This window comes from Bufo gargarizans, chromosome 4, assembly GCF_014858855.1.
Source record: "Bufo gargarizans isolate SCDJY-AF-19 chromosome 4, ASM1485885v1, whole genome shotgun sequence".
Lineage (NCBI taxonomy): Eukaryota > Metazoa > Chordata > Amphibia > Anura > Bufonidae > Bufo > Bufo gargarizans.
In genome coordinates, this window is record NC_058083.1 from 389775411 (window position 1) to 389800219 (window position 24809).

The 24809-nt window shown below is 43.7% G+C and overlaps 1 protein-coding gene across 2 annotated transcripts in view; it reads left to right on the plus strand.

The window, feature by feature from the left end:
• Nucleotides 1-24809, plus strand: part of HNRNPLL (heterogeneous nuclear ribonucleoprotein L like) — a 94269-nt gene that overhangs the window by 33829 nt on the left and 35631 nt on the right. For both annotated transcript variants that reach the window (XM_044291343.1, XM_044291344.1), the window contains exons 2-6: nucleotides 98-216; nucleotides 3437-3674; nucleotides 5878-5963; nucleotides 16203-16299; nucleotides 16380-16452. In XM_044291343.1, the coding sequence (XP_044147278.1) occupies nucleotides 98-216; nucleotides 3437-3674; nucleotides 5878-5963; nucleotides 16203-16299; nucleotides 16380-16452 (613 nt within the window). The remainder of the gene's footprint in view (nucleotides 1-97; nucleotides 217-3436; nucleotides 3675-5877; nucleotides 5964-16202; nucleotides 16300-16379; nucleotides 16453-24809) is intronic.

The following is a 24809-nucleotide window of genomic DNA, read 5'->3' on the forward strand; positions in this document are numbered from 1 at the left end:
TACATATGCAAGAGAGATGTAGACTCCATCTTTCTGGTTGGCAGACCTGTTACACACATATACACACAAATAATAATAATTCCCTTTTTGTTTGCAGGACGGAGGTGGGAACCATCACAAGGTGTCAGTCTCTCCAGTAGTGCATGTTCGAGGGCTGTGTGAGTCTGTGGTGGAGGCTGACCTGGTGGAGGCGCTTTCTAAATTTGGCACCATATGGTAGGATTCTTATTTGTCTTAAATATCACTGAAAAATAGTGTTCTAATTTTGATTTTAAAGGGGTTGTGGCAAGTTTGTAAGTTATCCCCTACCCACAAGACAGTGGGACCCCCACAATCCCACGAATAGGGTCCTGTTCCTCACATCTGATGGATCGGTAGGTTGAGCATGTGCCCTGACGCACTGTTAATTTCTTTTATGGGATCAGCTGGAAATACCTCAGCGCCATACTCTATTTCCCATAGAGAATGAATAGGGGGGATAACTTGCAAACTTGGCACAACCCCTTTAATTCATATTTTTCAATAGTGACCTTTAATGATGATAGTTTGTTAAAAAAAACTTTTGGTAGTTTCATGTGTTCCATGTAAAGGACATAGAGAAATAATTATGATCAATCTCACATCTATACTACTTGTTAGTTGTGCAGCCAGTATGCAAGACCCCTGCAGAGCAGAACCACACATCTCCGCATCCTGTGCAGATTGCTAGGGATGGCAAGGAAGGTATTTAGCCATGACTTTTAAGGGGTTCTGCAGCTTTTTTAAACTGATATTCAGCTGTTTGAGAAGGCAGCGGTGCTGGCAGTTGGTGCTATGGCCTTCTCGCGGTTTACCTTAGGCCCAGTGACAACACGACTAGTATCCAAATGTATGGGGCTTAGCCGTGCCCAGGCCAGTGCTACTAGTCATGACGTCACTAGGCCTGCTGGAAACAGCGAGAAGGCTGCAGCGCTACTGCCAGCACCGCTGCCTTCTTAAACAGCTGATAGGCGGGAGGACCTGGGTGTCGGACCTCCAGGATCAGATCCTGATGATCTATAAATCATCATTAAAAAAAACTGCAGAACCCCTACACTAATTTATTTAGCGTAGGTTGGCCCACGACCAATCAGGATTACGTCAGTAATGGTAACTGTGAAATGGTTGTTTGTGCTATTCCCATTTTTGGCAGAACGGCGAGCTGCTGCAAACAGCCACCATTGTGTCCGAGCATTACATGGTTGGCCCGTTGTAAAATACCTGTTGTTTGGGGTGTCCCCACACACTGACACTGTCCAGTCACGCCGCTGGGAATAGTAGCACCTAGTTGTTTATATATATGACCAAGAAAAATGACGAAGGAGTGACAGAGTGCAAACTTTTAAGAAAAGTTGCCCCGACATTACTATTTTAAGGGGAATACAAGTATTTTTTTTAAACAGGAGAGCTGTCCGGGCCTCTTTTTACAGACTCGCTTAATGGGGGAAATTTATCATTCCCCCACGCCAGTTTTATGCCTTCCTTGCAATTGGCACTTTGCCGCCACCCTCGCCGCTTTCCCAAAAAGGGAGGCGTTTCAAGAACTTTTAGCACATTCATCTTTTACATTGGATAACTGGCGTAAAAGATGACTGAAATCTACGTACTTCAACTGGGGGCTGACATAGATTTCGTTTTAGGCGCATGGACTGCTGGGGTCGCACCTAATTTATGACGACAAGCCTCGTTGTAAATGAGATGGAGAGCCTCCGGCAGGGCATATCATGGACCAGCGTAAAACCAGGTCTATGATAAATTTGCCCCCATGTGTTTTCTTTAATCTTCTAATACCCCCACCGTTATGTAAATAATTTTTCCTTTTGCTTTACCCTTGTTTTACCCCCCCCCATCCATCCGCAGTTTGGTCATGTGGCCAAGATCTAACCATCTCCCCAGTGCAGCAGGGTGTGAATAAGTATCAAAGTGCATTGCAGCATGAAGCCTTCTCCTAGCAGATCCACTGTAGAACTGCAGTGCAAGCTTCAACAATATTGTAATAAATAATAAAGGGGTATTCCAGTTACCATAAATATAACTTATGTTTTAGACTAATTTATCATCAATAATTACCCAATATAATGTAAGTATCACATATTTACCGCTCATTAGTTTTCTTCCTCTGCTACCCGCTGTGCTTCCTCATAAATGACCATGGCATCGACCTGTAGTTCTGAGCCTTTGTTAGGTCGAGCATGCTCAGTGTGTTGCTATGAATTCTCCCGTAAATGTCTTGTCAGTGTGCTGCTCATTGCTGAGAAAAGGGGGCGTGACCGGACTGTATATCAGGCAGCCAATCAGTAAACACCAACACTCACAGCAGGAAAGCTAGGGATTGTGGGGATTGTAGTTTTGTGAGGGAAGATCAGGCGCCATGATACTCAGTGTGTTGCAGGCTCACACAGGAGCTGGACAAATGGATTGGAAGGTAAATTAAAGCTCTGGTTATATGTATATGTATGGGTTCTCATTGGGTCACAGCTCGCAGCCTTAATGCAGTTTTTCAAAAATTAAGTTACTTTACTGGAATACCTTTTTAAGGCTACATGCACACAACAGTGAAAAATTTGCCACAGCTGTTTTCAGAACCATTGCAATCAATGGGACTATTCACATGACATTTTTTTTTTAAAGTCCAGTGAATAGAGGCCATCAAAAAACAGGACGTCCTAGTGCAACGTGGCCTTTAAGGGATTAAAAATAAAAAATCACCTCAATCGCTTGTACGCACCGAGGTAGCTGCTCCTCTCTTTATTGTGAAGAACCTGCCTAAGGACCTGTGCTCAGTGTAATGACGTCACCATGCAATCATGCTGGGAGCACGTGGTGACATCATCATACTTAACGCAGGTCCTTCACAATCAAGAGAGGAGCGACTTCCTCTGTGCGTGCAAGTGGATGAGGTGAGTGATTTATTTTTTTGCTGAAAAGCAACATGACACCTGAGGACCACTATGGGAGATATTAGGGGCCATCATGCGGGACATTATTACTGCTGGGGGTCACTATGGGGGACAGTATTCCTGCTGAGGGCCACTATGGGGGACATTATTAATGCTAGGACCACTATGGGGGACATTATGTATACTGAGAGCACTGTAGAGGTTGGGATTTTTTTTTTTTTAAATGGCCATGCAAATCGGCTATTAAAAACAGACAGACTGACAGAAAATGGATGCACACATGGTTGAAAATTGGCCATGAAAAAAATGTATGTGTCCGTTTTTAATGCCCATTTTCCTGTGCAAGTCGCCTAATTGTAATAGAGAATGGCAGTGTGTTGGGTGGCATAAATATGGAATATGTAGAAAGTCAGTCCAAGTTAGCAACCATAATGGAACAAATGATCCAGTATAAAAACTAAACCAAAGATTCTTAATAATCGTATTAATGTTTTATTTTATTTTTTTGCCTTGTTTAGTTATGTGATGATGATGCCCTTTAAGCGCCAAGCTCTGGTTGAATTTGAGGATACTGAATTTTCAAAGAAATGCGTGACTTTTGCTAGCAAAGAACCAGTCTACATCGCAGGACAACAGGCATTTTTCAACTACTCCACAAGCAAACGGATTACCAGACCAGCAAATACTGAAGACCCATCTGGTGGCAACAAAGTCCTTCTTCTTTCCATCCAGAATCCCCTCTATCCAATTACAGTGGTGAGTCTGAGAAGTACATGTGCTATACAGTACCAGGGATCAATCGGCAACCTTCGGCAAACATGCTCAGCTGCTCTGCTAACCCCCGTAGGGGTGAATGAAGCATTCTGGGAGTTGTAGTTTCTGAACAGCTGGAGTGCCGGAGGTTGCTCATCCCTGTATTATACCATCAAACAGGTGGGGTGCACTAACCGCTTTCTGGGAAATCAAATGCACTATGGGCTCGCTGCCATTTCACAGTCATAGGGACAGTTTACATGGGCTGATACAAAGGGCAATGAACAGGAAGTCATTCCTGATCATTTCCACTCATCGGCTGCATTTACATTCAGCAGTCATCAATCAACAATCCCCTTTGTATGATGATAAACAATAGTTTCTACGGTCGTTCATCCCCATACAAGTTTCATTGTTTGTCAGCAGCACGCCCCTGTTTACACCTGGTTTTATGTGCCATATAAACAACTGCATCACCCTACAAATGAGCCATTTACCAAGTTTGACCGTTGATATGAATGTTTGCTCTCGTAAAGGGCTAGGGGGATGACACAGAACATCCCCCTGCAATAAAGAAGTGATCATTACTTACCTGGCAGATCTGGCGCAGCTGCTGTGGTTCTCCCAGCTGGGATCAGTTTTTCAGGCTGCAGCAGTGATGTCAAGTCGTCAGTATGTGACTGCTGCAGCCAATCACTAACCTCTGAAGCCATTGATTGGTTGCAGTGGTCATGTATTTTACCGCTGCAGCCAGGGAAACAGAATCTGGTCTGGAGAACCAAAATGTCAGGGTGGGATCTGCCAGGTAAGTTATGATCCATTACATAAAGGGGCACTTTTAAAATGTTGTTTTAGTCAGGCTATTTTTTTTTTTTGGCACATTTACTACAGAGCGTTCTCCTGTTTTGGAGGCATTTGCACCTCGTTTGGCAATTTTGAAGATTTAGACTAATTCTGCAGTTGTCTAATTTTTGCGACTTTTTTCAATCTATTTATGTAGGTGCGCCTTTTGTTATGACTGAAATGTGTGCAATCTAATCTTTACTCCACTGCAGGCTTATTTTTATTCGTCTGTTTTGAATGGTGAAGTGCGACTATTTTTGCATTAAAAGTCACAATCTCGTGTAGACGACCGAATTTTGGGTAATTATGTTAATTAGACCCTTCTAATTGAAATTCAACCACCATAGACCTGGCCAAGGCTACATGCACACGACCGTGCTGTGTTTTGTGGTCCACAAATTGTGGATCTGAAAAACACGGATGCCGGCCGTGTGCATACCACAATTTGCAGAACGGAACAGGCCACCCATTATAGAAATGTCTATTCTTGTCCACAAAACGGACAAGTATAGGACATGTTCTATTTATTTTTTATTTTTTTGCTGGGCCACGAACGGAGCAACGAATGTGAACAGCACACAGAGTTCTGTGTGCATCTTTTGCGGCCCCATTGAAGTGAATTGGTTCAGATGCGGCTCAGATGTGGACCCAAACAACGGTCGTGTGCATGATGCCTAATACAAAGGCGCCTCGCCTGATTCATCACCTGCTGTGCAGCTTTTAAATATCCAGCAAAATCCTGACAGGCGAATCCACTATTCCAGTCTAATCGCAGTCTAAAAAAACACAAGCTTGATAAAAGTTTCGTCCTGAAACTGGACAACCCTTTTAATGATGAAACTGCATTAGATTTTTTTAGATAATGGCCCACCCTTTATTACACTTGCGACACATTTAGGGTCCGGCTGCATGGCAACGTGATTATACGGTACGGTATTTCAAAGGTGTTGCGATATGTTGCGACAGTTGCAGAGAAATCTGACTTAGGTGGATTTTTGCGACTGTCAAATCATGTAGCATGTCGCATTGCGACACCATTGAAATGCATTATGCAACAAATGTCGCCATGTAGCCGGACCTTTAAACCAAATCTCAAGACAAAATTGTGTTATCTGAGTGTCCAGATCATGTATCACACTTAACACGCCTGATTTGTCCTACACAGTGCCTATAGTAGGAGGGTTGTCCAAATAGTAGTGTCAGTATAGCAATAAGACACACGCAGAATTAACATTGTGCCAACTACAAAACAGTGGCTGTAAAATAATCACACGCCAGCAGACCTCCAGGCTTAGATCTGAGCAGCAAATAAATAAATATATATAAAACATTTTATACAATTTTTAATCTTTTTCTTCCATAGGATGTCCTTTATTCTGTCTGCAACCCTGTAGGAAAAGTGGAACGCATAGTCATTTTTAAGAGAAATGGAATTCAAGCCATGGTGGAATATCCTTTATAGAAGTTGTTGTCAATCCTTTATGGCCTAAAATTTAATGGGGGCCTCGGATGTACCCATGTGACAAAGGGTAGGTCTACATTCACATATGACCTGCATACACAGCATAATTTGTGGTCTCTTTTTAACTACAAAAGCCCTATCAAAAGAGAATACAACTTTTTTTTTTATAAAACTAGTTGTGAGATGTGTTCAGGGGCGGATTGGCCATAGACCTTACAGGGAAATTTCCCAGTGTTCCGATGCCCAGGGGGCCACAAGGGCCCTCCTCACGGCCAGCCAGTGGAAGTTTTTGGGGATGTATTTTGTGCTGCTGGCAGTATTTTCTGATGGACTGTGGTATTTGGCTCTGTTGGGGTGGTATAATGTGCCCCAATATGGTATTACTGGCCCTGCCTTCTATCAATTTGGACCCGACTACAAAAAGGGGCCACTTTTAGTATTTTTTCCAGAGCCACTTTAAGTTCCTAGTCCACCCCTGGATATGTTCTTGTTTTTTGAAAAATATCTATGAGGAGGACACAAGTCACAGATATTACAAGCCCATATGTACAGTATATACAGTGGGATGCAAAAGTTTGGGCAACCTTGTTAATCGTCATGATTTTCCTGTATAAATCGTTGGTTGTTACGATAAAAAATGTCAGTTAAATATACCATATAGGAGACACACACAGTGATATTTGAGAAGTGAAATGAAGTTTATTGGATTTACAGAAAGTGTGATATAATTGTTTAAACAAAATTAGGCAGGTGTATAAATTTGGCCACCACAAAAAAGAAATGAAATCAATATTTAGTAGATCCTCCTTTTGCAGAAATTACAGCCTCTAAACGCTTCCTGTAGGTTCCAATGAGAGTCTGGATTCTGGTTGAAGGTATTTTGGACCATTCCTCTTTACAAAACATCCTTAGTTCATTCAGGTTTGATGGCTTCCGAGCATGGACAGCTCTCTTTAAGTCACACCACAGATTTTCAATTATATTCAGGTCTGGGGACTGAGATGGCCATTCCAGAACGTTGTACTTGTTCCTCTGCATAAATGCCTTAGTGGATTTTGAGCAGTGTTTAGGGTCGTTGTCTTGTTGAAAGATCCAGCCCCGGCGCAACTTCAGCTTTGTCACTGATTCCTGGACATTGGTCTCCAGAATCTGCTGATACTGAGTGGAATCCATGCGTCCCTCAACTTTGACAAGATTCCCAGTCCCTGCACTGGCCACACAGCCCCACAGCATGATGGAACCACCACCATATTTTACTGTAGGTAGCAGGTGTTTTTCTTGGAATGCTGTGTTCTTTTTCCTCCATGCATAACGCCCCTTGTTATGGCCAAATATCTCAATTTTAGTTTCATCAGTCCACAGCACCTTATTCCAAAATGAAGCTGGCTTGTCCAAATGCGCTTTAGCCCACCTCAAGCGGCACTTTTTGTGCTGTGGGCGGAGAAAAGGCTTCCTCTGCATCACTCTCGCATACAGCATCTCCTTGTGTAAAGTGCGCCGAATAGTTGAACGATGCACAGTGACTCCATCTGCAGCAAGATGATGTTGTAGGTCTTTGGTGCTGGTTTGTGGGTTGACTCTGACTGTTCTCACCATTCGTCGCTTCTGTCTGAGATTTTTCTTGGTCTGCCACTTCGAGCCTTAACTTGAACTGAGCCTGCGGTCTTCCATTTCCTCAATATGTTCCTAACTGTGGAAACAGACAGCTGAAATCTCTGAGACAGCTTTCTGTATCCTTCCCCTAAACCATGATGGTGAACAATCTTTGTCTTCAGGTCATTTGAGAGTTGTTTTGAGACCCCCATGTTGCTACTCTTCAGAGAAAAGTAAAAGAGTTGGGAAACTTACAATTGACCCCCTTAAATACTCTTTCTCATAATTGGATTCACCTGTGTATGTAGGTCAGGGGTCACTGAGCTTAACAAGCCAATTTGAGTCCCAATAATTAGTTCTAAAGGTTTTGGAATCAATAAAATGACAACAGTGCCCAAATGTATGCACCTGCCTAATTTTGTTTAAACAATTATAGCACACTTTCTGTAAATCCAATAAACTTCATTTCACTTCTCAAATATCACTGTGTGTATCTCCTATATGATATATTTAACTGACATTTTTTATCGTAACAACCAACGATTTATACAGGAAAATCATGACGATTAACAAGGTTGCCCACACTTTCGCATCCCACTCAGGGCTCCAGATGGCGACCAAAATGGTCGCCAATGCGACTTAGAATTTACAAATGGCGACAAGACTTTTTAGTCTTGTCGCCATTTGCGACTAGACCCTCCGCGGCAGCTCTGCAGTTGAACAGCGACGGGCACAGGAGCTGATAGTTCTCTGCCCCGCCGCCACCGATGTTCTCCTCAGTCTGAGTCAGCTCCGTCACAGCACACAATAGCAGAGCCGCTGGCAGCAGGGAGGGGAGGGGCTCGGGAGGAGTGTAATCTAATCCTAGAGTGGAAGCTGCTTCTGCCAGCCCCGCCCCTCCCTGCCCACCAACCAATCAGAGCTGAGGCAAGGCAAGCACTAGCAGCTCTGAGTCTGAGTCACACACAGTACAGGAGGGAGTCTAAGAAAGAATCGAATGAGTCACAGGTGAAAAGAATCTAAAGATCCGACTTAGTGACTCATTTGATTCTTTCTTAGACTCCCTGTACAGTGTGCCGCCCCCCAACACCCCAGTATAAGAAACATTGGTGGCACAGTGTGCCCCCCCAACACCCCAGTATAAGAAACATTGGTGGCACAGTGTGCCCCCCCCCAACACCCAGTATAAGAAACATTGGTGGCACAGTGCGCCCTCCCCCCAACACCCCAGTATAAGAAACATTGGTGGCTCAGTGGGAAGTGCCAATGAGGGTTAAAAAATAATTTTAAAAAATTAACTCACCTCCTCCAGTTGATCGCGTAGCTGCCGGTCTCCTGTTCTTTCTTCAGGACCTGTGGTGGCGTCACTGAGCTCATCACATGGTCCTGAAGAAAGAACAGGAGACGATCAGTTGGAGGAGGTGAGTTAATGTTTTGTTTTATTTTTTAACCCTCATTGGCACTGCCCACTGCGCCACCAATGTTCATTATATTGAGGGGGGGAGGGGGTGCACTGCGCCACCAATGTTTATTATATTGAGGGGGGCACACTGTGCCACCAATGAATGTTTATTATACTGGGGTGTTGGGGGGGGGGGGGGTGCACACTGCGCCACCAATGTTTATTATATTGAGGGGGGGCACACTGCGCCCCGCAATGTTTATTATACTGGGGAGTTGGAGGGGGAGGGTTGCGCACTGCGCCACCAATGTTTATTATATTGAGGGGGGGCACACTGCGCCACCAATGTTTATCATACTGGGGTGTTGGGGGGGGCGCACTACGCCACCAATGTTTATTATATTGGGGGGGGGCGCACTGCGCCCCCCAATGTTTATTATACTGGGGTGTTGGGGGGGCGGGGTGCGCACTGCGCCACCAATGTTTCTTATATTGGGGCAGCACACTGCGCCACCAATGTTTATCATACTGGGGTGATGGGGGGGCGCACTGCGCCACCAATGTTTATTATATTGACCTTCTACTATGCATTCTGTATTAAAGAATGCTATTATTTTCCCTTAGAACCGTGTTATAAGGGAAAATAATACAGTGAATAGACTGTCACCTAGCAACCATGAGTGAAAATCGCACACGCATCCGCACTTGCTTGCGGATGCTTGCGATTTTCACGCAGCCCCATTAGCTTCTATGGGGCCTGCGTTGCGTGAAAAACGCACAACATAGAGCATGCTGCGATTTTCACAACGCACAATTGATGTGTGAAAATCACCGCTCATGTGCACAGCCCCATAGAAGTGAATGGGTCCGGATTTAGTGCGGGTGCATTCCGGCATTCAGGCAAATCTTCCGTTTTTTTCGCCGGAGATAAAACCGTAGCATGCTGCGTAGACTGAACTGAAGACATCCTGATGCATCCTGGACGGATTACTCTCCATTCAGAATGCATGGGGATATGCCTGATCAGTTCTTTTCTGGTATAGAGCCCCTGTGACGGAACTCTATGCCGGAAAAGAAAAACGCTAGTGTGAAAGTACCCTAAAATATTAAGTTTGAATCCCCCCCTTTCCTAATTTTACATGCAAAATATATAAACAATAAATAAATAAACATATTACATAGCGCTGTTCAAACTATTAAATTATAAAAAAATATCTCCTATGCGGTGAGCATTCGCCATTTTTTTGTCACCTTGTCTATTATGGGCCGAATGTTTCATAAAATGCGAAATGCACGCAGCTTTTTTTTGTGTGTGTTTTTTTTTTTTTTTTTTTTTTTTTTTTTGCGCGGTATTGAGTATCGCAATACTTTTTTATGGTGACGAAAGCGAATCAAAATTTTGGTACCAAAGCAACCCTATGCCGATCTGATCGGCGTAGCGTTGTCACGATACCAAAATTTTGATTTGGTTTCGATTTGGCGACTAAATTTTTCAGTTCGGGAGCCAATGGCTACTAGGTATTTTTTTTAGTCTGGAGCACTGCCACTGTATACATATATAACCTACCATCAAGATACCAAAGTGCCCCCAGATCACAGATGAGAACAGACTTGTTGTCACAGGTAAGGCTCCTGCCTGATCATTAACCTGTGTTCCCCTGGGGCCCAGGTTACAGAGCAAGCACACAAGGGACATACAGTAGGTAGCCCTTTGGGACAGGGTTGGATATTACTACTTTATAACCAGTTGCTTTGAAATGGTTGGCATAAATTATGTCATGCTGGAGCCACTAAATGTAATTGTGAAAAAACATATTTGTTTGAAGGTTAATTAAGTTTGATGTTCAGTGTATCGCCTCGACTACTAAATTATAGCTGTAAAAATGTCCCCCTAAATGTTGCATTACTTCCAGCGCTACATTTAAACACACTCTCTGAAATATATGGAAGGAAAAAAGGACATTAATATGTGACAGCAGATACATAGGGAGTTTGGTTGGATATATTACGGTATTTTCATACTGTTCACTAATGCTAATAACGCACATCATCTCAGCTTTTCTCTTAGGCTGCCTGTAACCTGTTTGAAGGGATAAGCGGTCAAACATCCTTTAGTGAACGAAAATTTCTTGGAGAGAGAAACTGCTCCAGCCCCTGTTTCTGGGTGTAATGTTAGTAAATTTGCCAGGGCCGCGACTACCATGCCCCTGCTCCACCCCCGTCCCACCAAACTGCCAAACATGGTGTAAAACCAGCCGTGTGACTAGATATTACTGTGCAGCTGATTAAAAAAAAGGAACTTGTGACTATTTTTTCGATTCAAATAGTCGCAAGTCTCTTAACCCCTTACGGACCTGCGCCGTACACGTACGGTGCAAGGTCTGCCGTGTGCTAGGGCAGGATCGCGGGGGAATCTGGGCACCATGGCTGCTCTTACCGGCAGGCATCCATGCCGGGTAAGGGCAGCATGGTGTCTTTCAGGCCCCCCTGCAGCTCCAAGCGCTGCGATTGGCCAGTCAATGAAGTTCGGCAAATCACATCTCCGGAAGCAGTATGAAGCTGCGAGGAGGGGGCGGTAAGGGGGAGGTGACCGGTGCTGAACCGGTCAACTCTGAGGAGAGGCAGGGGACACCAGTGTTTGGCATCTCCTGCCAGCACTGCGATTGGCTGGAACAACGCTCCAGCCAATGGCAACGCTATAGCTGCACAGGAAAGGGCTGAACCTCCCTGCATGCAGCCATTCTACCTGGTGACTGCATGCAGAGAGGTTCTGTGCTGCTTGTTGGCTTGCTGGGACTTTTGGTGCACCACCACTGTGATTTAAACTTTTCCTGAAGAAAGAAGAAAAGAAGAACATCTGGAATTGCTGCATTGATTTTTCTTCATTTGCAGCTGTTCCAGATCCCTAAACCACCCTCCGTCCCTGTCCCCTTTCTCACCCCCAGCCCCCACCCGTCCTTTTTTTTTACGGACGCCATTTGGTCCGTGCGCTTTTTTTGGTCGTTTTCTTTTTTTTTTCTTTTACAATTTTCCAGCTCTGCACCACTTTTTCTGCATGTGAGTTGTGACCACCAACAGCTGTTCAGTGCATATCTGCCTAATCAGCTTCTGGGGATTATTTTTTGCATTTTTTTTTATTTACATTTGTGTTGATTATTATTTTTTTGCCAATTTTTCAATTTTTTGGGTTCAAAAAGAAGAAATTGTAGTTAGGACTTTATATAAATACATAATAAATATATATATATATATATATATATATATTACATTTTTAGCCAGTGTTCAATTTTTTTTAACACTGCAATGAATTTTTATACTACAGTTTTTGCATGCTCGCACGATCTGTGTGCATGCCTGCTGCAGAGCACAGATCAATAGTGTGCTCATTTACATCTGCACATTTTTATTTATTTTTTCCACATTTTTTTTGTGTAAAAAAAGACTTGCATTTTATATATATATAAAACGTGTACGGCGCAGGTCCGTAAGGGGTTAAGAGACTTGCGACTATTTGAATCGAAAAAATAGTCACAACACAGATCAGTAGTGTGCTCATTTACATCTGCACATTTTTATTTATTTTCACATTTTTTTGTGTAAAAAAAAAAGACTTGCATTTTACATATATATTTATATAGAGAGATAGATATAGAGATAAAGATATATATATATATTTACGTTAGTGTCAGTTTAGAATTTTTCACGAACGCACCATCTGTGTGCGTGCATGTTGCAGAACACAGATCAGTAGTGTGCTCATTTACATCTGCACATTTTTTTTATTTTGTTTTACTTTTTTTTGTGTGAAAAATGACCTGCAGTTAGTGGTAGTTAGTTTGCACTGCAATTTTTTTTTTTGTGCAGAAAAGTTTTTTTTAAAATTTTTTCCCCTCCTTTTATTAATTTTTTTCTTCTAAATTGAATTTCTAATTTATTACAAGCCCCTTCACGTGTAAAAACACAACATACACACCCTTCACACTAAATAGAGGTTTACACATTTAACACGTCACACCCCTATAAAAAAAAAAAATGGCCCGTCCATCCTAACGAGTATACTCAGCTGAAGAGGCATACGCCATGCTTGCCTCCGATACTGAGTCTGCCAGTGAGGGAGAAGAGGATGCCACTTTCCTCTACTCCTCTACCCCCTCATCATCATCATCATCATCATCCGCAGATGAGGGACCCTCTAGAAGGCGCCCCAGGGTAGCAGAGTGAACCCTTATGGACCCCACCCCCTGACAATTATCAGCCCCAAATTCCGGATTTTGGGGGCAGCTCCGGAATACAGATAAACTGTGCAGGCTTCACTGAACTAGATTTTTTTTTTTAATTTTACATTTGTAAATGTAATGTTCGCCCAAGCCAATTTATACGCCCAACAATTCATTCATCAGAACCCTACATCGGCATATGCTAAACCGCTAAGTTGGACCCAAGTAAGTGCATCAGAGATGCTGAAGTTTTGGGGACTCGTGCTGCATATGGGCGTTGTAAAGAAGCCAAACATTAGACAATATTGGAGTTCGGTCATTTTCTACTAGACTTCAATTTACAGTCACACCATAACCCGGAAACGATTTGAGTCAATTTGGAAATTCCTATACTACAACGACAATGCACAGTGCCCACCCCAAAACGACCCGACATTTGACCGTCTGTTCAAGATTAGGCCTGCCATTGACCACTTTTTGAGGTGCACCAGGTTTGCTGAGGTGCACAACCCAGATAAAAATATCTGTGTAGATGAGTCCCTATTACTTTTCAAAGGGAGGATTAGATTCCACCAGTACCTGCCTAGCAAACGGGCAAGGTATGGCATAAAGATATACAAACTTTGTGAGAATAGCTCTGGGTACACCCACAAGTTCCGCATTTACGAAGGAAAAGATTCCCGGATAGAACCTAGAATGCCCCCCCCATCCTAGGAGTTTGTGGGAAGATTGTGTGGGACTTACTGCATCTACTGCTGGATAAGGGTTGCCACCTCTATGTGGATAACTATTATACTAGCATACCCCTATTCATGTCCCTAACTGCCAGAGGTACTGTGCCTTGCGGCCCAGTGCGCAAAAATCAGAGAGGCCTCCCTAGATCCATGGTAGGGCAACCACTGAGAATGGGTGAAAGTAGGGCTCTCCTCCATGAGAACATGCTGGTGGTTTAGTACAAGGACAAGAGGGACGTCCTTGTACTGTCCACCATTCACACTAACACTAGCTCCCCTGCTCCTTTACGAGGTACCACAACCACTACCCCCAAACTAGTTTGTATCCTGGACTACAACAGGCACATGGGAGGGGTGGATCTTTCAGATCAACTTCTGAAGCCCTACAGTGCCACACGAAAAAATTAAAGTGTGGTACAAAAAGCTGGACGTACACATTGTACAGATGGCAATGTGCAATACATACGTCCTATTTCAATCTGCAGGCCACACAGGAATTTTCCTTCAGTTCTAAGAGGTGGTTATCAAGGCCCTAAAGCCAGGCCGGGGAGGGTCCCAGTACTTCAAGAAGTCATGGTGGCCGTGTTGTACCAGGGCAACATTTTCCAGGTCAAGTCCCCCAGACAGCAAGGAAGGGAAGGACCCAAAAAAAGATGCAGGATGTGTTCCAAAAGGGGGATAAGGAAAGACACCATTTACTACTGCAAAACCTGGCCTGTGCATGCAGGAGTGTTTTAAAATTTACCACTCATCCATGGAGTATTAATTTAATTTCATCCATGATGATAGTTTTACCACCTTATATCTCTGATTTAGTACGCACAGCCTAGAGATCCACTTTTCATCAACCACTGCATATTCATTTCTGTGAAACACCTGTTAGGTCAAAAGTGCCCTTTCCACCACTTAAAATGTTCGTACGGAGGTGCTCTTTCCAAAATGGGTCACTTTTTGGGGGTTTTAATTTCTGGGGACCTCAGCAATCTTTTAAATGCGACATGGCAGCTAAAATCAATGTCTGCCAATTCAGGTCGGCAAAATCCATATTTTGCTATTTGACTCTAGAGCCCTTCTGTGCGCCCATACATGCAATTTTTCATTTTCACTGCCAAGTGTTTCCTAATTCTAAGAAACAACTTTGAGGTCAAAGTGTTCGCTACACACCTTGAAAGATTCCTTGAGAGATGTAGTTTTCAAAATGGGGTCACTTTTGGATGTTTCCATTGTAGGGGCCACCTCAAGGTGTCTTCATATGCGACATAGCTCCCAATTACCATTCCAGCTAAATCCGTTCTCCAAAAGCCATATGATGCTCCTTCCACTCTGAAGCCTGCTGTGCGCCCATACATCAGTTTTTGAGCACATATGGGGTGTTTATGTAAATTTCAGATTCAGGGTAATAGATTAAAATTTAAAATCTGCTAAAAAAAAATGTGACATTTCATGCCCATTTTCCTTTAATTCTCGTGGGGCACCTAAAGGGTTAACAAAGTTTGTAAAATCAGTTTTGAATACCTTGAGGGGTGTAGTTTCTAATATGGGGCCATTTCTGGGTGATTTCTAATATGTAAGCCCCAGAAATTGACTTCATAACTGAACTGGTCCTTAAAAAATTGGGTTTTGGAAATTTTCTAAAAAATTTTAAGATTTGCTTCAAAACTTCTAAGCCTTCTAACGTCCCCAAAAAAATAATTTAATTTTCAAAATGATCCAAACATAAAGTAGACATATGGGGAATGTAAAGTAATAACTATTGTTGGACATATTACTATCTATTATAAAAGTAGAGAAATTAAGGTTTGGAAATTTACAAATTTTGTATTTTTTTTGTAAATTTTGTATTTTTTTTTCATGAATAAAAATGAAATATTTTGACTCTATTTTACCACTTTCATGAAGAACAATATGTGACGAGAAAACAGTCTCAGAATGGCCTGGATAAGTAAAAGCGTTTTAAAGTTATTACCACATAAAGTGACAGATTTGCAAAAAATGGACTGGTCCTAAAGGTGAAAAATGGCAGGGTCCTGAAGGGGATAATAAATGACCGCCAATATGTGGTATAAACCCGACTAGACAGTATAGAGAGACACCAGATTTATCATCCAGCATCAGCCCCTGTGATAAAGTTGATGCGTTCTCAGATTGTCTACTTTTACTCTCCCTTCAAATTAGTGAGGATTGATTACATTGCAGTTTGCCGTGCTCATGAATTGTAGCTTGCCGTTTATTGTAAGATTATGCTTTTATCTGCATCCATGTTCCTTAACGCCACTGCACGTTTGAGACTGTGCTTAGTGCCCAGAAGGCCAAAGCTGCACTGAACGGAGCAGACATTTATGCTGGATGCTGCACACTAAAGATAGAATATGCCAGGGTAAGCCATGTTTACTCCGTCTACATCCTTTCCGTTTCCGCAGCTGCGGTGACATTAACTACTTGTTTCATTGTACACAGCCCACGCGCCTCAATGTTATTCGGAACGACAATGATAGCTGGGATTACAGCAAACCCTACTTGAACAGACGAGGTAGGAGCTTCAGAATTTTGGCTTCATATGTGGGTAAATGTATGGTTTCAATCTGGTTAAGGTCCAGGGTAGCTGCCCTGTAGGGTGTGGTTTAGTAGCGGTCTCTGTGGTGAACCTTTCAGATACCAAGAGAAGCCCCCACACGCAGACCTGCCTGCAGTACCGTTTCTCTGAACAGCTCATTCCCCGTTTTCTCCTCTCACGTATGCTGAGGGAAGGAATGTATTCTCAATCGATATACTTGCACGCTGCATCTCAACGGACAAGACTTTCTTTTCCCCCCCAAGCTGGACAAGGCATTCAGAAGTTTAGCGGAGGATCCTCCAGCAGGCTGACTCTACCATGCACCACATCGGTATCCGCTCTCTGAAAATGTCCTTCTTAAAACCACAGACTTGCAACTCACTTTGACTGCATTCTGCATGCATCATCACCACCACAGGCTCCCAGAGATGGACCTTTGACAGCCCTCTGCATACTTGCATGGATTGAATTACGGTGTCATTGCTCGATGAAAGCTGTCACCTGGATGCACATTGACTTAAGTAATGTGAGAGCAAATCAACATTTTCAGGACTTTAGAGGAATGGTATATCTTCACATTGTATGTGACTGTCAGCTGCACAGTCATCTGGTTTCTAAAAGTTTATGGTGTATAATTCTAGCAACATTGAGAAAAGCAGTCCAGGTAGATAGGACATAAACGAGGGAACATTTTGTACTGTCGTTTTCTGCTCTATATTTTCTACAATGTTGCGTTATTAGTAAAGATGTTCACTCTGTCATTGTTTAGTTGGACTTCATGGGAGATGTGAGCGCATGTTTAATGATACATGGTATTTTTGCCAACATTTTTTGTAGCCTTCAAATTAGTTCATGTCAGACACACCAGAAACTCCTCCAAAAAGAAGAGGGACCCATCTGTTTTGTTAACATTTTTACCCCTTGTAGTACACAGTAGGGTTGGTTGGCTAGGTGAGATTCCTTAGAAGCAGCTCAGGTAGTACTGGCTTCCATCGAAGAGACCCAGCGAGTCTATGTAGACTTATTCACAAGAAATGCTCAATGGGAGAAACATCAGCCAAGCTAGAGATGCCTCCAAAAGGAAGAGGGACTCATCTGTAGACAGCTTGTTAGGGGTTCTTGTGATGAGGAGCAAGAAGCCCAAAACAGTTCTGTACAGATACTCTTTTCCTTTTGGAGGACTTCTGACGTGAGCACATTTGCATACTTTTTCCCATGGAGAATTTCCTGTGAATAAGTCTCCATACACCTGCTGGGTTTTCAGTACCCCTGGACCGCTTCTAAGGAATCTCATCTAGTACCCTGCTCTGTACTGACAAGTGGCAAGAACCACTGAACATCTGTCTACAGATGAGTCTCTGTTTGAGTGACATGAGTTAATTTGCATAGTTTTTCCCATGGAACCAGTAGCCTTCACAAATACATATAAGTTTCAGGGACTTGGCATAATTTTGTCCAGTTATTTCAATACAGACTGGCACATGTAACATACATATGAATGTAATTAAAATTTTGTATGTAAGTCTAGTGGCCCTTTAAAGAGTATTCTAGTTTGTAATTTTTTGTTTTGTTTATATAATAGGAAATCAAAACATTTTCAAATATACATGTATTTAATATTCTGCTGCTTACATACCTTTCTTATATCAGGCATTTGACCCCTATGTGCAGTAGAATGGCATAGCCCATGCATCAGTTATGTAATGTATCCATGGCCCAACTGAAACATGGCACCTGTCATGTGACACTCTTTACATCATATAATCTGTGACATTTATTAAGCAGCAGTGTTACATAATATACATGTGCTGGGTCAGCACACAGGACACATGCATGTGATCAGTAAATAGGACTAGTGGTGGAATCCTGATTTTTATAATGGGTATTACTTTAACTACATTACTGTGTGTATGTACATGGCTGTGATGTTTAAAAAATGGCTGCCTGTATCTAGGTGATGTCATGTCATTAATACAGTTTAATGTGAAAAAAACACAAGACACAGATCTGCTGCTACATAGACACTGACACATGTTGTTGAGGTGCTGCTGCAGGTTGTAATACTAAATATATTCTGCTCCCTAATATGCTACTATTCACATGTTAGATACTGGGCAGTTAACTAAAAGCCAGGTCACATGATACTTGTGAGGGTCACATGTTTAGTCACATGCCTGACACAGTTTTAAGTCCTATCATCTCTCTATGGCTGCATATTGCAGGTCTAAAATGGGCCATACCATTTTTTTCTTTAGGGAGAGGCTACTGTATGGATATAAATAAAAGTCTGCAAGCAAAATTTAAATAGATGTATATTAGAAAATTGCTCATCATCCAAATTGCTAAGTAAATAAATGTAATCATTAAAACCGGAATACCTCTTTTAGGTTTGTTGTGAAATGCATTTCTCAAGATCCCTATTCCTTTGTGGTTTACATGACTTGCAAATCTCCATTTGAGTTTAGTTTCAAAGACTAAAGAATAAATATAACACAACAATTACAAAAAAAACTAATCTTGTACGTGCCCAGCAACTCATGTTCAATTTTAAATGGAGGATGGATAGGTGTGCCATATCACGGTTCCCTGCATTTTCTTCAATGACTCCGTATCCCTTAGGATTTGGCTACACTGCGATCTTAGTCACACTCCACCCGTCGGATTGCAGTGGGATCTTAGTGTAGCAGCCAGAAGTGTTTAATTTTTTGCGCATCTGGGGTCGCTGTTGAGGCAAACGTGTGAGTTGCACTGTGACCCCATTCATTTCTAGGCAAGCCCCACTACAGTGACTTCCCACTGCGAAACTTTGGCGCGACCAAAAACATGTAAGCTGCGTAGTCGAACCCTTCAAAGGTTTTTCAAACAGTTAAATCTTGACTTATCTTCAGGGTAGTTCATCAATATCTGACTGGTAATGTAACGTCGGTCCCTTTCTGTGACCTTTCTGGAACTCCGTCCCATTCAAGTGAATGGGATTGAGAGATGCAATACCAAGCAAAGCCGCTATACAGTGTACAGCCCTGAGCTTGGCATGCTGATCAGTGGGAGTCAGACTGCCAACAGATAGTGAAAACCTATAATGAGGATACTTAATTCCCAGAAAACCCTTTTTTTAAATGATGTGAGCATATTCCAAAAGAAAAAAAATCTGAGTATTAGTGAAACACTGGAGACCAGAGAAGTGAGTAACTTACTGGTCCTCGGGTATGCCTCATTAATGGGGTTGTCAGAGTTTATTAAACATTTCAGACAAGCCCTTTAATAGTATAAAATACCAAAATTGTGTCTACTCAACCCTCCTCCAATGCATTGCTTGTCCAGTCGTCCTGCTGCTGCTGGCTGTTTGCATTGTTTACAAAATGCAGCGCTCGCATGCCGCACACGTGCTCATCGCAGTGTCGTGACATGTAACTCTTTACCGTTTACACAATCTCTGCTTCTAGTCATTGAATGGGAATCTTTATGCTGTTTTAGGCATGTGATGATCACACTGTAACAAGCCCTGCGTCTGTGTATGATGAAACACATAGCAAGCATTCAGACATCTGACCATTTCCAGTTGAACTGGGTGCAGCATAAACTAGCCAGTGTTCCTAGTGTCTTTGTATTGTCTGGCCTCCTCCTCGTAGTGCTATCTACAGGTCCTTCTAAAAAAAATTAGCATATTGTGATAAAGTTCATTATTTTCTGTAATGTACTGATAAACATTAGACTTTCATATATTTTAGATTCATTACACACCAACTGAAGTAGTTCAAGCCTTTTATTGTTTTAATATTGATGATTTTGGCATACAGCTCATGAAAACCCAAATTTCCTATCTAAAAAAATTAGCATATTTCATCCGACCAATAAAAGAAAAGTGTTTTTAATACAAAAAAAAGTCAACCTTCAAATAATTATGTTCAGTTATGCACTCAATACTTGGTCGGGAATCCTTTTGCAGAAATGACTGCTTCAATGCGGCGTGGCATGGAGGCAATCAGCCTGTGGCACCACTGAGGTGTTATGGAGGCCCAGGATGCTTCGATAGCGGCCTTAAGCTCATCCAGAGTGTTGGGTCTTGCGTCTCTCAACTTTCTCTTCCCAATATCCCACAGATTCTCTATGGGGTTCAGGTCAGGAGAGTTGGCAGGCCAATTGAGCACAGTAATACCATGGTCAGTAAACCATTTACCAGTGGTTTTGGCACTGTGAGCAGGTGCCAGGTCGTGCTGAAAAATGAAATCTTCATCTCCATAAAGCTTTTCAGCAGATGGAAGCATGAAGTGCTCCAAAATCTCCTGATAGCTAGCTGCATTGACCCTGCCCTTGATAAAACACAGTGGACCAACACCAGCAGCTGACATGGCACCCCAGACCATCACTGACTGTGGGTACTTGACACTAGACTTCAGGCATTTTGGCATTTCCCTCTCCCCAGTCTTCCTCCAGACTCTGGCACCTTGATTTCCTAATGACATGCAACAGTCCAGTGCTGCTTCTCTGTAGTCCAGGTCAGGCGCTTCTGCCGCTGTTTCTGGTTCAAAAGTGGCTTGACCTGGGGAATGCGGCACCTGTAGCCCATTCCCTGCACACGCCTGTACACGGTGGCCCTGGATGTTTCTACTCCAGACTCAGTCCACTGCTTCCGCAGGTCCCCCAAGGTCTGGAATCGGTCCTTCTCCGCAATCTTCCTCAGGGTCCGGTCACCTCTTCTCGTTGTGCAGCGTTTTCTGCCACACTTTTTCCTTCCCACAGACTTCCCACTGAGGTGCCTTGATACAGCACTCTGGGAACAGCCTATTCCTTCAGAAATTTCTTTCTGTGTCTTACCCTCTTGCTTGAGGGTGTCAATGATGGCCTTCTGGACAGCAGTCAGGTCGGCAGTCTTACCCATGATTGCGGTTTTGAGTAATAAACCAGGCTGGGAGTTTTTAAAAGCCTCAGGAATCTTTTGCAGGTGTTTAGAGTTAATTAGTTGATTCAGATGATTAGGTTAATAGCTCGTTTAGAGAACCTTTTCATGATATGCTAATTTTTTTAGATAGGAATTTGGGGTTTTCATGAGCTGTATGCCAAAATCATCAATATTAACCACCTCCGGACCGCCTAACGCACATGTGCGTTCCGGAGGTGGCAGGCTGGCGCACAGTCACGCATATACGCGTCATCTCGCGAGACGCGAGTATGCGCCCGCGCGTGCGCAGTTCGCGGCGGCATTTCATCGAGAGGTATTTCGTCAGCAACCTGCCAGCCAATGATCGTGGCTGGCAGGTTGCTGATTTTTAAAAAATCCAATCAAAGTGCCAGATAGCAGATCATATTTGTAAATATGATCTGTTATATGGCTGCCTGCTCCTCTGCTGGTTCTTTTCGTCGGTTGGATCCAGCAGAGGAGCAGGCTTCACAGTGAGTACACCAAACACTACACTATAGCCCCTGATCACCCCCCTGAACCCCTATTAACCCTTTGATCACCCCTGTCAATCACAAGTGAAAAGAAAAAAGTGATCAGTGCAAACTGTCACTTTTTTTTTTTCACTGTTATTGACCGTTAGGTTTTAGGTATAGTTTAGGTCCCTTGGTTAGGTAGTTAGCGATCAGTTAGCGCCCAGCCCACCGCACCGCAGTCCGTTATTCGCTGATTAGCGTATCGCTAATCAGCATTTGTACTTTTATAGTATCTGGAAGTGATCAAAACTGATCACGGTCAGATCTATAATAGTACTAGTGTCACTTTAGTTCGCCCTCCACCCAAAACGCAGTGTTTGCCCGATCAGGCCTGATCGGTCTCCCACACCCGCCCCACCGCAGTGACAAAAAAAAAAATTTTTTTTGATCACTGCACATTCACTTTACACGCACTGCGGCGATAAAAAAATCAGTTTTGATATTTTTTATCAACCGCAGCGGCCTCCGGTACTTCGCTAGCCTCCCCTTTGTAAGACAGGCTTGCTTTTTTTTTTCTTGGGTAGTCTCAGGGAATACCCCTAAATTTAGTTGCCCACATGTCAAACAGGGGGTATTCCTCTGAAGAGGCCTACAGGCTTCTGACCCAGTCGGATGAGGAGTGGGAACCCTCATCTGATGAATCCAGCGGGTCAGAATACGAACCTGTAGAAAGCAGTGGCTCTCTGACCCAAAGTTCGGACGAGGAGGCTGAGGTCCCTGATACCACCAGGCGTACCCGGCCCCGTGTCGCTAGACCGCAGGTTGCGCAGGATCCGCTTCAAGAGCAGCAGAGTGGGGCTGGTGCTGTCGGATTACGTGGTGAGGCATACACCAGCAGCCCAGCCCTCCCTGGACCTAGTACCAGCACTGCCGTACAACCTGGTGAAGTAGCGAGCACCAGAAGGGCAGTTGAAGCTGGTACGGTGGCACGTGCAGTAGTGACCCCGTCGCAGCCACCGCAAAGACGTGCCCGTAGAGCCCCTAGAATCCCAGAGGTGCTGGCAAACCCTGATTGGCAGTCCCCAACTTCAGCCGCACCTGTAGTTTTCCCTTTCACTGCCCAGTCTGGAGTTCGGGTTGAGACGGCTCAGATCGGTTCGGCCCTGGGATTTTTTGAGCTGTTCTTGACTGCGGAGCTTTTAGACATAGTTGTGGCCGAAACAAACAGGTATGCCACACAATTTATCACCGCTAACCCGGGAAGCTTTTATGCCCAGCCTTTCCGGTGGAAACCAGTCCAAGTTTCCGAACTTAAAACTTTTCTGGGCCTCCTCCTCAACATGGGCCTGACAAAAAAGCATGAATTGAGGTCATATTGGTCCACGAACCCGATTCATCACATGCCCATGTTCTCTGCTGCCATGTCCAGGGCACGTTTTGAGGCCATCCTGCGGTTCCTGCACTTTAGTGACAACACCGCCTCCCGTCCCAGGGGCCACCCTGCTTTTGACCGGCTCCACAAAATTCGGCCCCTCATAGACCATTTCAACCAGAAATTTGCAGATATTTATACCCCAGAGCAAAACATCTGCATAGACGAGTCCCTGATACATTTTACCGGGCGCCTTGGCTTCAAACAATACATCCCAAGCAAGCGCGCCCGGTATGGGGTCAAATTGTATAAGCTCTGTGAAAGGGCCACAGGCTATACCCACAAATTTCGGGTCTATGAGGGAAAAGATCAGACCCTGGAGCCGGTCGGTTGCCCTGACTACCTGGGGAGCAGTGGGAAGACAGTTTGGGACTTGGTGTCACCCTTATTCGGCAAGGGGTACCATCTTTATGTGGACAATTTTTACACAAGTGTGGCCCTCTTTAGGCATTTGTTTCTAGAATGGATTGGCGCCTGTGGTACCGCGCGAACTAGTCGCGCGGGCTTCCCCCAACGGCTCGTTACCACCCGTCTTGCAAGGGGGCAGAGGGCCGCACTGTGTAACGAAGAACTGCTCGCGGTGAAATGGAGAGACAAGCGTGACGTTTACATGCTCTCCTCCATTCACGCAGACACGACAATACAAATTGAGCGAGCAACCCGTGTCATTGAAAAGCCCCTCTCAGTCCACGACTATAACCTCCACATGGGAGGGGTCGACTTCAATGACCAGATGTTGTCTCCGTATTTAGTTTCCCGACGCACCAGACGCTGGTATAAGAAGGTGTCTGTATATTTAATTCAATTGGCTCTGTACAATAGTTTTGTTCTCTACAGTAAGGCTGGGAGAACTGGATCCTTCCTCAAATTTCAGGAAGAGATCATCGAGAACCTCCTGTATCCAGGAGGTTCCGTGGCCCCAACCACCAGTGTAGTTAGCCGTCTACACGAGCGACATTTCCCCAATGTCGTTCCTGGTACCTCAACCCAACCGTCACCCCGAAAAAGATGTCGTGTCTGTAGCAGGAGTGGAATAAGGCGTGACACCCGCTATTTCTGTCCTGACTGTCCGGACCACCCTGCCCTATGCTTTGGAGAGTGTTTCCGGAAGTACCACTCACAGGTACACTATTAGCATAGGGATCATCTCACCAGGACAGGCACACAGGGCTATTAGGGCCCATTCACTCACTGCTGCTGCAAACGTCTCCTTTCACATGGGACAAAGTGCATAACGCACTTCGCCACATCTTTGGGCGATTTGCGCTTTGCACATTGACCCATGGGGAAGGAGAGGTTTGTTCTATAAAGGTAAAAAAAAAAAAAAAACAGGTAAGCAAACAGGTTAATGTTTAGTTCCAAAAGTTAAAGTTACATGTTCTGTTCCAAAGTTAATAAAATTATTGCGTTGTGGCCTGTTTTTTTCTTTTTTTTTTTTTTTGTCTTTTTACCTTCCAGGTGGACCAACCGATCTACTAGCTGCAGCACCGATGTGCATTCTGACAGAAGCATTGCGCTGCTGTCAGAT